The following is a 13191-nucleotide window of genomic DNA, read 5'->3' on the forward strand; positions in this document are numbered from 1 at the left end:
GTACACAACATCTAGATCGGATTCCTTAGTTCTCAATTATCGGGAAAAATCTTGACCACATAAATCAATACCCCTAACTATGAAGAATGAAGTATACCCGGAAAACCTCATAGCCAGACTCTATTTTATAAATATGTTGCAGACTTTTTTTTTAAGGATGTAAAAGTAAATCAACGAAAGTGTTCAGTACAAAAAACAACAGTATCGGGCTTAATCATAACAAAATAAGAACATTTCCCCATGATACGTTATGTATATATAGACAGAATAAGATATTTTGTACTAAAACGTAGTTTAATCATTTTTCGTTTACATATCGTTTGATTTATCTCCAGAAAAATAGAATCTCTTAGTGAATGGTCAAGTATCGTTCTTTTCTAAATATTTCATATAGCAACAATAAAACTATGTTTAATAAAAAGCAAACTAACACATATTATATTTCGTACTTGGAGTCCAAGCAAACTATACAAACAACTATCAATTCATTGAATTGAGGTTCTTTAAAATCGATACAATAATTTTATATATTGAATGTTTTTAAATTATCTATGAATCTGCAATTTGGATGGCTAATTATCTAATTATCCATCACACGATATTTGTTAGCAATGTGTCGGTATTAACAACGCAGTGCTAAAAACATTTAAGCAAGTAGTTACAGTGTCACCATCAGCTTTAGAGGGTCATCACCATATAGGCATTCATAATTATTGATTGTACTGATAGAATTGCAACTAAATGTAGAATGTAAATGTCCATACCATTGGTCTTGGAAACTGTGTTACGCATTTCCGACGGGTTGTCATTTCTGTACAAATAATCCTCTTTATATTCTTAGAGATATAGTATACAAGTCAATAAACGATCGAACAAGAATAAATCAATGTTGCAATAAACGTGCCATCTTTCTTATATAGTGTCAAGTAACTGTATCATCTTGTTCATTTCATTGGTGAGCTCAACAAAACTAGGGAAGTAAGCATTTGTACAGTTAGTAGAAAGTATTTAAAAGACGATATGAGGTACAGAACGTGTACATGTATCAGTACGTGTAAACAAGCATTTTGAGTATCCCGTACTTAGTGATATGTAGCTACACAAAGAAAGTTTTTCGCCTGTCTTATACCGATTAATGTATTTCGCCATATAAGCATGCGCGCGCCCAAGGAGTTCCAAAATATAATACCACTTATACTCATTTGTCATGTCATGTGTTATCATTTAGTTAAATTCATTAGGAAATCTTGATTTTTTAAATGTTAATCATATACTCCGCAAGCGAATTCTGAATAAAACTTGTTGACCTGTATACAGGCAGCTTTATGCTCAAAAAACCGACTTATTCGCTTGTCAATATCAACTTTGTATTTTTTCGTTTTACGATAAACATAAAATGGTGACGAGCTATGAGCTTCTCTATTGAATAGTAATTGTTTTCTTGTTGAGCAACGTTGTTAATGTAGATAATTTTCACTCTTCGTGCCAATAGCATTAACATGGTAAATAATGCGGTGCAAATTTCGACAATCAACACAAATATTCACCACAAACATTTACCACAAAACATGTAAGTTATATAGGTTAAGAAAACTTGAACACATCTGAACATAGTTACAAACAAGTACGTTTATGTAAAGATTCTTTGACCAATAGACTGTCTTTAACAGATTTAATTAGTTTTAAATATATCTTAATAACGTGCATTCATAAAGGTGAATCACATCGTTCTTTGCTCGGCCTAACATTTATTTGCTTTAAAATATATCAAACCTACTACAACTTACATTAATTAGTGTACAACATTGAAATAAGTTCATACATAAAATGATAATAATATAATTAAAAGACAAACGAACCACAATACCAAAACAATACACAGAAAACAAATCAGCCACAATTATGGACATGATTTTAAGAAATTAACAAACCCACTGTTATTCGCTTTTGATTAAATATATGTATGGTACGCTGGAAGCGAATACTTAAACAAGTGACGCTCTGGAGTTTGTTCCTGGACAGATCCAGTACTTGGTGTTTTTAGAAGGATCACAAAAAACGCCACTTGACAAAGGATCGAACACGGGACCCGTAATTCGATAATATGAATCATCCATTCATCAATTCAATTTGCGTGCCTGAACTCAATCAGGAAGAACAAACGTTGAACCAACCCATGATATGTTCGTTCATAAGTATCAATCATTATAAAGTCTGACTGTATTTAGGACATGCTAATATTAGAAGACATAACAAATGTTCGCACTATCTCAAATCGTGCTCACATCGTGCATTTATCTTATCAAAGCGATGATAGGAGTTCGGTGGGAAAATGTGCGCTTGTTCGTACAACATATAAGATATATTTCATTCTTTAAAAATGGGGACTAGTGTTCGATGAAATGATAATGAGATAGTTGCATTGAAGCTGAAACAGTGATAACGATATTAAAACCCCAAAATAGAAACAAGTACAACTGATTATGATTAGTCGGTTTTCAGCGAAAATATGTTCGTGTTTAAACATGAGTTATGCACAAACGATCGAATAGTTCATTTAACGTCAATTTTTGAAAAGACAAGTTCATACAAAGTTAAACATGATTAGAATATCGTAACCTATGCTAAAGATCATAATGTTACTTCATTTATGGGTACAATGGTTTCGTTCCAAAAACAATATTCAAATAAATTAATGTGAAGTACTGGTGTGATACAGCTTAAATCGATATGCATCATTACGCATGTATAGAGCAAAGTCTGAATGTAAAAGTAATACAATTGCAGTGTTTAATGGTATTTAAATATTCTCTTCCAGCGTTAATTATTTGACAGTGTTATTAGATGACATGCACATAGCATTTTAGTCATAGCTTATCTTTGTTGCATCGTTATGTTTGCATCTGTCAGTCAATGCAAAAATGCTTTGACAGCGATAGTAGTGCATATGAAAACATCATACTTAAATCATTAAACGATGTCACAGAACCGTTTGTTAACGTGTACCACCTAATGCACAATGTACCTGTATCGTCATTAAAATAGTGAAACATATAAAGTAAAATAAGTACATAGAACATGTATATATTGCGTCGACATATATATAACATGTAATCATGAGATCATGCAATATGTATGAACGGAATTTTGAAATACCATCACGTCAAAGACAAAGTTCAATAACATTTTAAACATGGTGACATGGGATAATACATGGGAAAATTCCCCCAGTAACACTCGAATAAGGCTTTTCCACAGTATATTTGGAACAGAGTCACTCCTATTAAAATGGGCTTGTCGGACAGTAATTCATGCACATTTAAAACATTTCAGATGAATCAATTACTAAATCATTCTGGGAATATTAAATAGAACATATACTTACTAAACATATTTCTTAAACCTTGAACACGCTTATATACCAATAAATACACTACTATTTGTTACCTCGTGATGATACATTTAAATAGCAACTGCTTTATTATAGTCATGGGTAAATTTTAAAGTCCATTTGTGAATGCGAAAAAAAAGAAGTTATCCCAATTTGTGCAGGGTCATAGAGCTTGACTACGATCAGCTTTAAATATGTACGCAATCACAACAAGTGAATCAAATAAAGAAATGCATGGGGTAGTTATAAGACTTCTATGTTAAAGTAAACGCATGAATAAGAAGTATAATACTTGTTAAATCCATTTTCATGAGGCATTTGACAAATGTGTTTACTTGGCTTAATTGTTTGTGTTATCTTAATATTCTATTCATAGTTGTGTTGTTAATCTGAACTTTTTGTGTATAATCCATTTTCGTAGTTCATGCCTATTGTAAATGAAGCATGCAGATTGTATATAATCGGTTTTACTTTGATAATATACATTATAATCGTATCAAAATTTGTATTGTGTCGTAAATATGATATCCTGTTCGCTAAATCAAGTAATATACATGTTTTTTAAAACATATTTATGCCAGTAAATAATAAAAAGTACAAACACGTCTAGTCATTGTTGTACATTTAAGCCACAACTAACACCTGATTCACTCCTAAAAATGATCAATTTCATTCAATCGTAATATCATCATCGTGTGAGAACAAACATTCGTAAAATAATATTTTTATTCAACCAGTAAGATTCTACAATACTGATAGATATTGCAGACAATAAGTTGGCTGCCATCGTATAACATTCAATTGCAGGTAAAAAGTCAATTAGTACACGTTGAAAATGATTGATTTCTGAGGAGTGCGGCTTCCTCGAAACAATTTTTTTTATTTATAATTGATAAATGCCACATATCAATTTATTTGCCAATTAATCATTAACAAATGATCGACTTTGGCTTTTGAAATTGTTCTCTGTCATCGTTACTGAAATCAAGTTGTGAGATAAGATAGGAGCAAATTTAATATTTTATACTACGATACTGTCAGTTTGTTAACTCTTATGGCTTCATTCGCACCTCCTGGACATGTTTATTAGACATATTAACAACTCAACGCTGAGGGACTTTGTAGTCTCCATCAATCTGTAATTTTTAGATACAATAGTCTGCTTCAATCCACATAGTTTAGATAGATAATGCTCACTCATTTGGTATATATAAGAGTATTTAAAGGGACCTTTTTACTGATTTAGCATTTATTGAAGTTTGCATATAAATAATTTATATTGATACATGTAAACATTGGATCTTAAAAGCTCCAGTAAAAATATGAATAAAATTAAAGAAAGTATAAAAACAACCCTCTAGTGGGCTCGAACCACTGACCCTTTAAGTAAAATTCTAACGCTTAGACTGGTCGGCGATCCATGTAAATACAGTGAGTGATGTATTGTATACTTTATCGAAGCAATCCATATAGTTTTACAAAAAATTGCGTTGTAATTTGCAGATTTCTTTGCTCGTCAAAAGATGCATATCATGGATATTTTAGAGCATGGTAAATATTCAGTATTACGGTTTCCTCACAAATATCATAACTACATTGAAAATGTGCAAATCTGAAACAGTTATTTCAATTTTGTCAATTTACCAACACGTGAAAATGTCCCTTTAATGTCTTTATATTCAAAAAGTTAATTGAAAACATATGCAATTAAAGTTATTGATTTTAACGAAAGCGGCTCAATTTCGTGATAAGAGAGAGGTATATTTTACGACACACCATGATTCAAATACATGTTTCCTTCCCATAATTCTTCATAAAGATTGCATTGTTAATATTTTAGGCTATAATTAAACATTTTATGCCAAAGTATTTTTGTAAATATAATAGACATTGTGTATGCAAAATGCAAAAGCAAGGACAACACTATCCGATTTTACGTCATGCGGTACAATGTCCTCATACGAATTCGATTTCACGACACAGATGAGTCTGATATATTGTAAGACTATTTGCTAAACCAAAACTTCAATGAATTGAATTGATCTGACAATGTCGTTTTGATTCAAACGTTATATACTAGATAATGACAATCGAAATGTATGTTTGGCCAAGGAATGGTACATTTTAACCAAAGTTGTTGGCTTAACTTAATCCATTCGTTTGACGAAGTGAAAATCAGTGATTCTTTTTTCAATTATGTCTAAGATTTAGTCCCATCAATCTGCATTAATTTTGGTGAGAGATAATATTCGTGTCAAAGATTCTAAGACGAAATCCAAGTACTTGTGTTTAATACATACCTTACCGAGATTACGTCTATTGATATATGATTTTTCATAAATATATTTTACTTGAAAATAAGTCACATCTTTAGTGCACATAATTTCCTTTAAATATATTATGATCATATGCTCGTCTTACATATCATGATCTAATTTGTTAAGAAAAAGTGGTCTGTGAGTCCAGGAATATTTTAATATCTTATATGTAAACTAAGAGACCATAATATCTATTATAGTCACAAGGAGATATTAATGACACGTGCGAAGTTTCTAAAACAGATTCGGATCATGTGTGTTTGAGCCACCAAGACAAACACATTTTCACTTATGGTGCTAATTTCCACACGCAAAGTTTTCCTGTTCTTGTTGGCCATTGATGACTTGTCATCGCTAGAGATCTAGTAATGATGGTACGATTTAACTTCCCGCTGATGGAACCTCTTTTTCCCTTGGCTTGTATTTGACAGTCTTAGCAAACCCCGCAAGGTCTCATCTACCATTTGAACAAAACCCCATATAAGTGTTATCACCATCCCATTTTGAAACTCCAACATTTTTTTGGCCCAACACGTCGCAATTATAAAATGTAAAAAAAATGTGAAGATGTTATTAACAAATTTATCTAAATTGCAAATGACGCACTTTTTATTCAATAGTAATCCTTGCATAAAGTATTTATATTTTACATTTTAAGTAAAACGGGTAACCTTTCTTTGCCTTATCATATTTACATTATGCATTCATGTAACATTTATTATTAATTATTGCTATTTTTATCAAAGTAAAATATGTAAAACATTTTAGAATTATGTAAATGGTGTGTTGGGTTAATCTACCTCAACCATTAGGTATGTTGTGTTAACCTTTCTGTCATTTGTGGTTTAAGATTTTTTTAAAATCTTATTTCAGGCACAGCTACATACATTTGTGAAAAATTTCTTCAAGATAAGAATCTCATTTCGCTTATCACCACACAGAAGGCTGCAAGAACCCCTTGCGCATGCGCGGAATACGATATGCAACAAGACGCCATATTTGAAAAGGTCGGGCATTGCTATGAAGAATGGCTGTATAATGATGGTGTCAAGCAGAGATGTTGTTACAGGTACAGAATACCGATACACGAAACACGTACTTTTCATTGCTGTTGCATTTTTTCATAGCTTACTTGAAACTATTTTTTGGTTATTTTGAAATATTATAATCGGATATTGTTTCTTAATGGACATCTTAATTACTATGTATTTAGAGTCATTTGCTTGCTTGAGATATGGACGTTTATTTAATAATAAGGCTATACGTTGCACTTTTAGCCCAATACACACTCTAAGTCAACGAATATTTCGTAAAATATTTCGAAAACTAAAGTTGTGTTGTTTTATGTGACAATAAATTGAATGTAAATTTCCTGCGACGATATCCGAACATTTACGAGCGAACGCGAGACTGGCTTCGGACAGCTCATGAGAAATACGTCCTGCTGCCGGTGCTGCCCGAAGCATCATTTTCATTTGATTATTATATTAAGCATGGTTAAATCAAAGTATTGAGTGAGTGGAGTTGTTAAATGTTTGCAGTTACATGTATCTTCACTGTTCGTATTTACTTTCAGAATTTCACAAATAATGAAACAAATTATAAACAGATCTTTTCATATATTATAAAAATCTTGTATAATGTAGCACGACTGGCCTATTGCTGCCTGGATATCGTGATGGTGGATTTGTTATTCTGGATGGAATTGAACATTCAATCAATGCAATCCACGACGGCTGTTGTAACAATAACAATAAATTACTGTGCAAGACGTTTTACAACATTACTCAGTCATACAACTGCAAGCGGTACACGGATCAACTATCAGGTAACTACTTTTAATAGCATAACAATTTCAGTTTTGTCAAAATCGTTTTATTGAATTTGCTCACATATTGTAGCTTAAAAAAGTCATTCAATGTATTAAGTAAAGAAACTATAACATGTGTAATCTTTTTTAAAATATATATTAAATCAAGAAAAAAAAATCTTTGCCGGATCGAACCCCCAAAACTCTTTGTGCTTAAGCAAAATCAGCTTATGTTTCAGCAAGGAACCATAATTCTTACATTTTGTAATTTATGAGTATAACTTTTCTTATTTGAAAACAATGCCTTATATTGTGGAAAAGTGTCATTTTACATAACTCTAAACAAGTCCGTTTATTTTTTAAGCCTAAGTCACAACCTTACGTCGAGATGACGTAACAAGACTTGTAACAAGCGCACGTGCGTCTTCTCCAAAATAACAATGACGCAGCCAACGACGCTACTTATATTAGCTTAACCGCTAAAGTTGATAAGTCTTTACATGTAGTTTTGAAACACTTGCGCCCATCATGCATACAATGTACATCCACCGTTCGTTAGTTTACGTGAAATTATCCCGACGTTGTACGAAAAATTAGTGGGTCACCGTGCGACTGACATGCAATAGTCGCATGTTGATTGCTGTTCTTACGGTCACCGCAACGATGGTAGACGCATGTTTACAATGAATTGATCGCGTCTTCTTTTGATTAAAATGTTTACATATAAAAGTGCTCAAAAATAAAGTTTCAATCATTAGGACACAATGCTGCACATACCATAAAGATTGCCAACGCTAACGTCGTTTCGATGTTCCAGGGCAGAAAAATGGCCGCTGCATTACACATTTTACACATTATTGTTGATACAAAAGTCACATGGCGACTATTTACCTAATGATGATATGCCCTGCTCTTTTGCATTTGATCTTTTCAGCGGATGTTTATCTTTTGTTCAAATTAGTCTCGAACACTTACGACGGTATGAGAAATTATACGCTATTAACGTTTTCCCACGCGATGACATTCTTGAACAGTCAACCAGTTATAACAGTAAACACTTTAAAGAACCAGGCATTTCTGTGTTCAAAATATACACATGATGCACAGTTAATGTTTCGCAAGGCTACTTATTTGCGATGAACTTATGAGTTTACTGCGTCACCAGTGCGACCACGATTGCAATGTATGAACATCGCAAGATTAACGCATTGCATTGCGACTGAGGTGTGTCCGATGTACAGGACCCTCATATCAAACGCATCATACTGATGCCCACTAAAGTGATTCTGAAAAACATTCATCGTGCGAATATCGTGAGGTTACGACGCGTAACCACTCGGTGAACGTTTGTAAGTTACAAGTTTTCATAAAAAGGATGCGTTGGTCTTGCGTTCTCCAAAAATGCACCTGTTCTGAGGTTTACGTATGACGCAGTGGGTGGGATGTGACCGAGGCTTAAAATAAATGTGAACAAATTATTGTTCTAATTTTCGTTAAGGCTTTTGTTGTTTGCTTCATAATATGACATTTTCTGATGCAGTTTACCTTCCTGTGTTACATTATCAAATAACACGAGCTTTATGACGTTTTGTATTAAAAGTCACTGATATATCACTGTGTGTACTATAAGAGCTACATTTTTATATATTTTCTTTCTTTATTTTCAAGCTTATTCGTGGGGTGATCCAGTAATAGAAACCGTTAGCAATACGTCATATTCTTTCAACGGACACGGAGAATACGTTTTCCTGAAATCGAATAATACGTAAGATTAAGTAACTTAAAGACTTGTTGAGAACTAATTAGATGCACGTGTATACTTTAAATATGCATTGGCGTTGTTTGTGGTGATGTTTTGTTGAAATTTTTCATTAAATTGTGTAGATCTACATCAACTGAGTGTTAGTGGTATATACAAGTGTTTTAGTACTGAGCTTCGGTTATAAGGATTTTTTAGGAAAGTGTCTTAGACAGATAATTTTATAAACCACGAGCCTTTAAGAGTGGTTTAGATTAACGTCCAGACAAAGTACTTTTGTTCAACAATTAACGCTATTACATTAATTTTATACTGTTTGCATTGTTCTCCCTTAAGTTCTTAAGTACTTAAGTACTAAAAAGAAAATGGCTTAAAAAAAACATAAAAATACATTAGACAAAAGAAATGATGTCATGATATTGTGCCTGACCGCTGTTAAAAACAAGATTTAGTCGATCAGTTACTTTTGTTTATCGGATGGGGTTTCATTAATGCGCCATGGGATAAAATTTAATACATGAACAAAGCGGCATTACTGTTTAAAGAAATCATTCATCATTTGTGGCAAAATACTTGATCGGGCAGTGATTTTTTAATATCAAAGATCACGTAAATATTAAAATCAAGCTTTAGGAGACAGACAACGTTCGGTAAATGTACGAGTGTTGTTTTGTGTAATTAAAATTTTTGTCAGTCGACTAGAGTATTTGCTCATTTTGTTGCTGTTAATGCAGAGTATTAAATCAATTGGAGTGAGCTGATGCTTTTCGGTGTACCGGGAAAGAGTAGTGGAAGTAAATGTTTCGGATACTTGTTTATAGTTTTCTTTATAGCTTTATCTCCTTAGTTGAGGCGAAATTGTTTAATACAGATGTTGAAATTAGCTTAAAGATTTAAGTTGCTCAACTGTATATTTCCGTTTGAAACTGTCCCAATGAAATTGACAGAAAACATAATTGCATGATGTTGCTCGGGTGAAATAATAGGGTATATTTTTATTACTGCAAACATTTTCAAAAATGGAGTATTTTTGTTCATGAGAGCTTCCAGGTAAACAGGGTAATGTACAACCAATCAAAATCCAGAAAAGCCCTTTTTAATAATTAATTATTTTATTAATTATTTAAAGCCGTTTCAATTCTTCCGAATGCGCGTTTTATTTTAAAGAAGGTTTAGCATGCATTTAAAGGAATTCTTTATTAAAAACAATGATAAACTAATGATCATGCTCGACATGACAATCACGTCGCGAGGCTAGTTTTTGATTGTCTTTTCCTTGCGAGATCAACTCTCTATACTCAAACCACCAACAGTAGTTTCTCATAAATACTTTTTCAATGTTAAATAACATATGCATACTTAAATAAGTTCGTTTTTTATAAATTTATTTAAGGTAAACCATGTGATTTCAGATTTGAAATTCAGGCCCGTACCGATTACCTGACACCCACTTCAAATGATTCGACACTTTTTACTGCTTTTGTGTTTACGGTAAGTTGGTCAGTAAAGAATTATTATAAGCTTAAATATTTAGCCGTCTATCTTTCAAAAAAAATGTATGAGAAGTTTGATTGCGAAACACTTCAATATGATTTATTACATATTAACATGTATCATTTCTGCTTTCGTTTTCCGTTGTGAAATTACGCATACCAGTCCCTGCTAAGAGTACGCGTGTTGTGGACCTATGTTTCGTCTGAGAATTCGATTTTAGTTAACACTCAGTAAAAGCGGTGCTGTATGAATTGTTTCGAAATGGTTAACATATTGATGAGCTCATGTTCAATAAATTTAATTCATGTAAACAACAAAGTTCATAGAGGGATTGTGGGGAGGTACTGTTGTATTATCTTCGGGGAACAATTTTTCCTATACAAAAAATGCCTATCCCGATTGCCTAAAATATCCGTATTATAAGCATGCACGTATTTGTTTTCTTTTCTTAGAATTACGAACAAAGCCAAAGGGAGTCGATCCATGTCATATTTAATAGAACCAGTTTGAATCTGAACCTTTACGATAACAATGGTAGCCTCAAGACAAGCACTCCCCCCATCTGTACTCCTGGTCGACCGCCAATTATAACGAAAGCGTTCACGGTCATCTGCTTAAAACCGCCATCTCCCTTGGGTTTCCAAATTATTCCGCAAGTTAAGCTAGCAAATGTTAAAGCGGTAAGTTGTTATTTATTTCGGTATTTCTTTTTGTGTATAAAACTCGTTTGATTAGTACGTTTCGTGAGTGTAATATCGTTGGGAATTTAGTGTGAAGCGATGTGAATACATGTTTATGAATAACCATCCATGCACATTTTTTCCCGTTATTTTTAACTGTATATATCAATGCAAGTCAATGTCCTTAAACGTTGAAATCATACTTTGATTTGAATTATAAATCTTAGAGAACAGTACATTTCACAAGTCTTAGATTGCAATCATCGTTACATATAACATACAAATCGATAATGTGGTGTTACATATGTACGTCGGAAATAAGGATTGACGAGGTTGACCTCGTAATTATGTATGTGCCAATTAAATCGTCGGCACACCTGACAGATTATACCTTGTCAAAATAGCCTATTTTTAGATAATCGAAACAAAACCAATCGAGCGACATCAGCTGAGAAATTGCATCTCAATTCAATAAATACCGCAAAAAATAGTTTGAAAACAAAGAAACAAATATAGAAGCCACTAATAATACTTTAATTAGATAAACTGTTGCTATTAAATGTAACACAAATGTCATATGCGGGAAATTTACGGATCGAGGCGGTCATATTCTTCATGCCAAAATACCACCAGAGTCATAGTCTACTAAACAATAAGTCTTTATAATATTCCCATGGTATATACAGCACACAAATATCAACCCCGAGAGATATTTGACTTAAAATACATGTCAGTGATAATTTCACTGAAGTCCGTTTTAAATAGTGCCATACACACCGCAGACTATGTTATACAAATCGGTTGATGTACATGTCAGTGTGCGACATAGGGCGAGTTTAGACCTCATTATGTTTTTTTTTATTATAAAATATTTACAAAACCATTATGTAAATATACCTATCAATATTTATTTTATATAAGTTCAAGTTAAACGTTAAGACGGTCAATTTATTACAAGGGTATTTTGTTTTCAAAAATAATCTGTTACCATGAAAATTACGTAGACAATGCCGATTTTTTCATGTTCAGAAAAATACATTTCAGTAGAATTGAATGAGTATGTACGAATCAATTAAGAAAATTATAATACTCAATAATTCAACATTCGAAATGAAGGCAATTATCTCATGTGTTAATAAAAAAAACATATTATACGTGACCTCTCACTTAAAGATCAATTACATCTCAATAAAAGATCTTATACTCAAGTAAAAAAATAAGCATTGTTTAATTTTTCGGTAGCGTAAGTTTAATATAGTTTAATATAGCTACCTTAAAATCCGCCGTCTATTACGGGTCAACATTCGTATTGTTGTTTTTTTAATACATACCTGACTGTACTTCCAATAATTTTATATAACCAAACACTATTGGATAAATTAGATAATAAACTACACCGGACATTCTGCACTTGCAGTATTGCCATTTTCTTGCAAATTTACTTTATGCAGCTAGTTGTTTTACCACCAAACCTATAGAAATTTACAGGACATGTTTTTCTGTTTTGTTCTTAATACCAATTGTTAAATAAGCATGGTGCAAGTCGGCTGTGCAGAAGGTGTTGGTTATTTGGTAGGTGCCTCCCCTTTGAGAAGGGAACCCTAAACAGAAACACTCGTCCTTAAAGAATCAATTGTATTCTGATGTAATAGAAACTTTATATTCCAAACACTATTGACAAAATGTGTACATATTGTGTGTAACCATACAATATATGATACAATAGATCATACGCCATA

The 13191-nt window shown here is 32.6% G+C and overlaps 1 protein-coding gene across 6 annotated transcripts in view; it reads left to right on the forward strand.

The window, feature by feature from the left end:
* LOC127865825 (uncharacterized) overlaps positions 1-13191 on the forward strand; it is a 182952-nt gene that overhangs the window by 44481 nt on the left and 125280 nt on the right. For 5 of the 6 annotated variants that reach the window (XM_052405850.1, XM_052405848.1, XM_052405849.1 and 2 more), the window contains exons 2-6: positions 6583-6778; positions 7356-7537; positions 9188-9284; positions 10691-10769; positions 11225-11452. The exons of the other annotated variant lie outside the window; for it this stretch is intronic. In XM_052405850.1, the coding sequence (XP_052261810.1) occupies positions 6583-6778; positions 7356-7537; positions 9188-9284; positions 10691-10769; positions 11225-11452 (782 nt within the window). The remainder of the gene's footprint in view (positions 1-6582; positions 6779-7355; positions 7538-9187; positions 9285-10690; positions 10770-11224; positions 11453-13191) is intronic. 6 annotated transcript variants of the gene reach the window in all.

Source organism: Dreissena polymorpha, chromosome 2, assembly GCF_020536995.1.
Source record: "Dreissena polymorpha isolate Duluth1 chromosome 2, UMN_Dpol_1.0, whole genome shotgun sequence".
NCBI classification, from domain to species: domain Eukaryota; kingdom Metazoa; phylum Mollusca; class Bivalvia; order Myida; family Dreissenidae; genus Dreissena; species Dreissena polymorpha.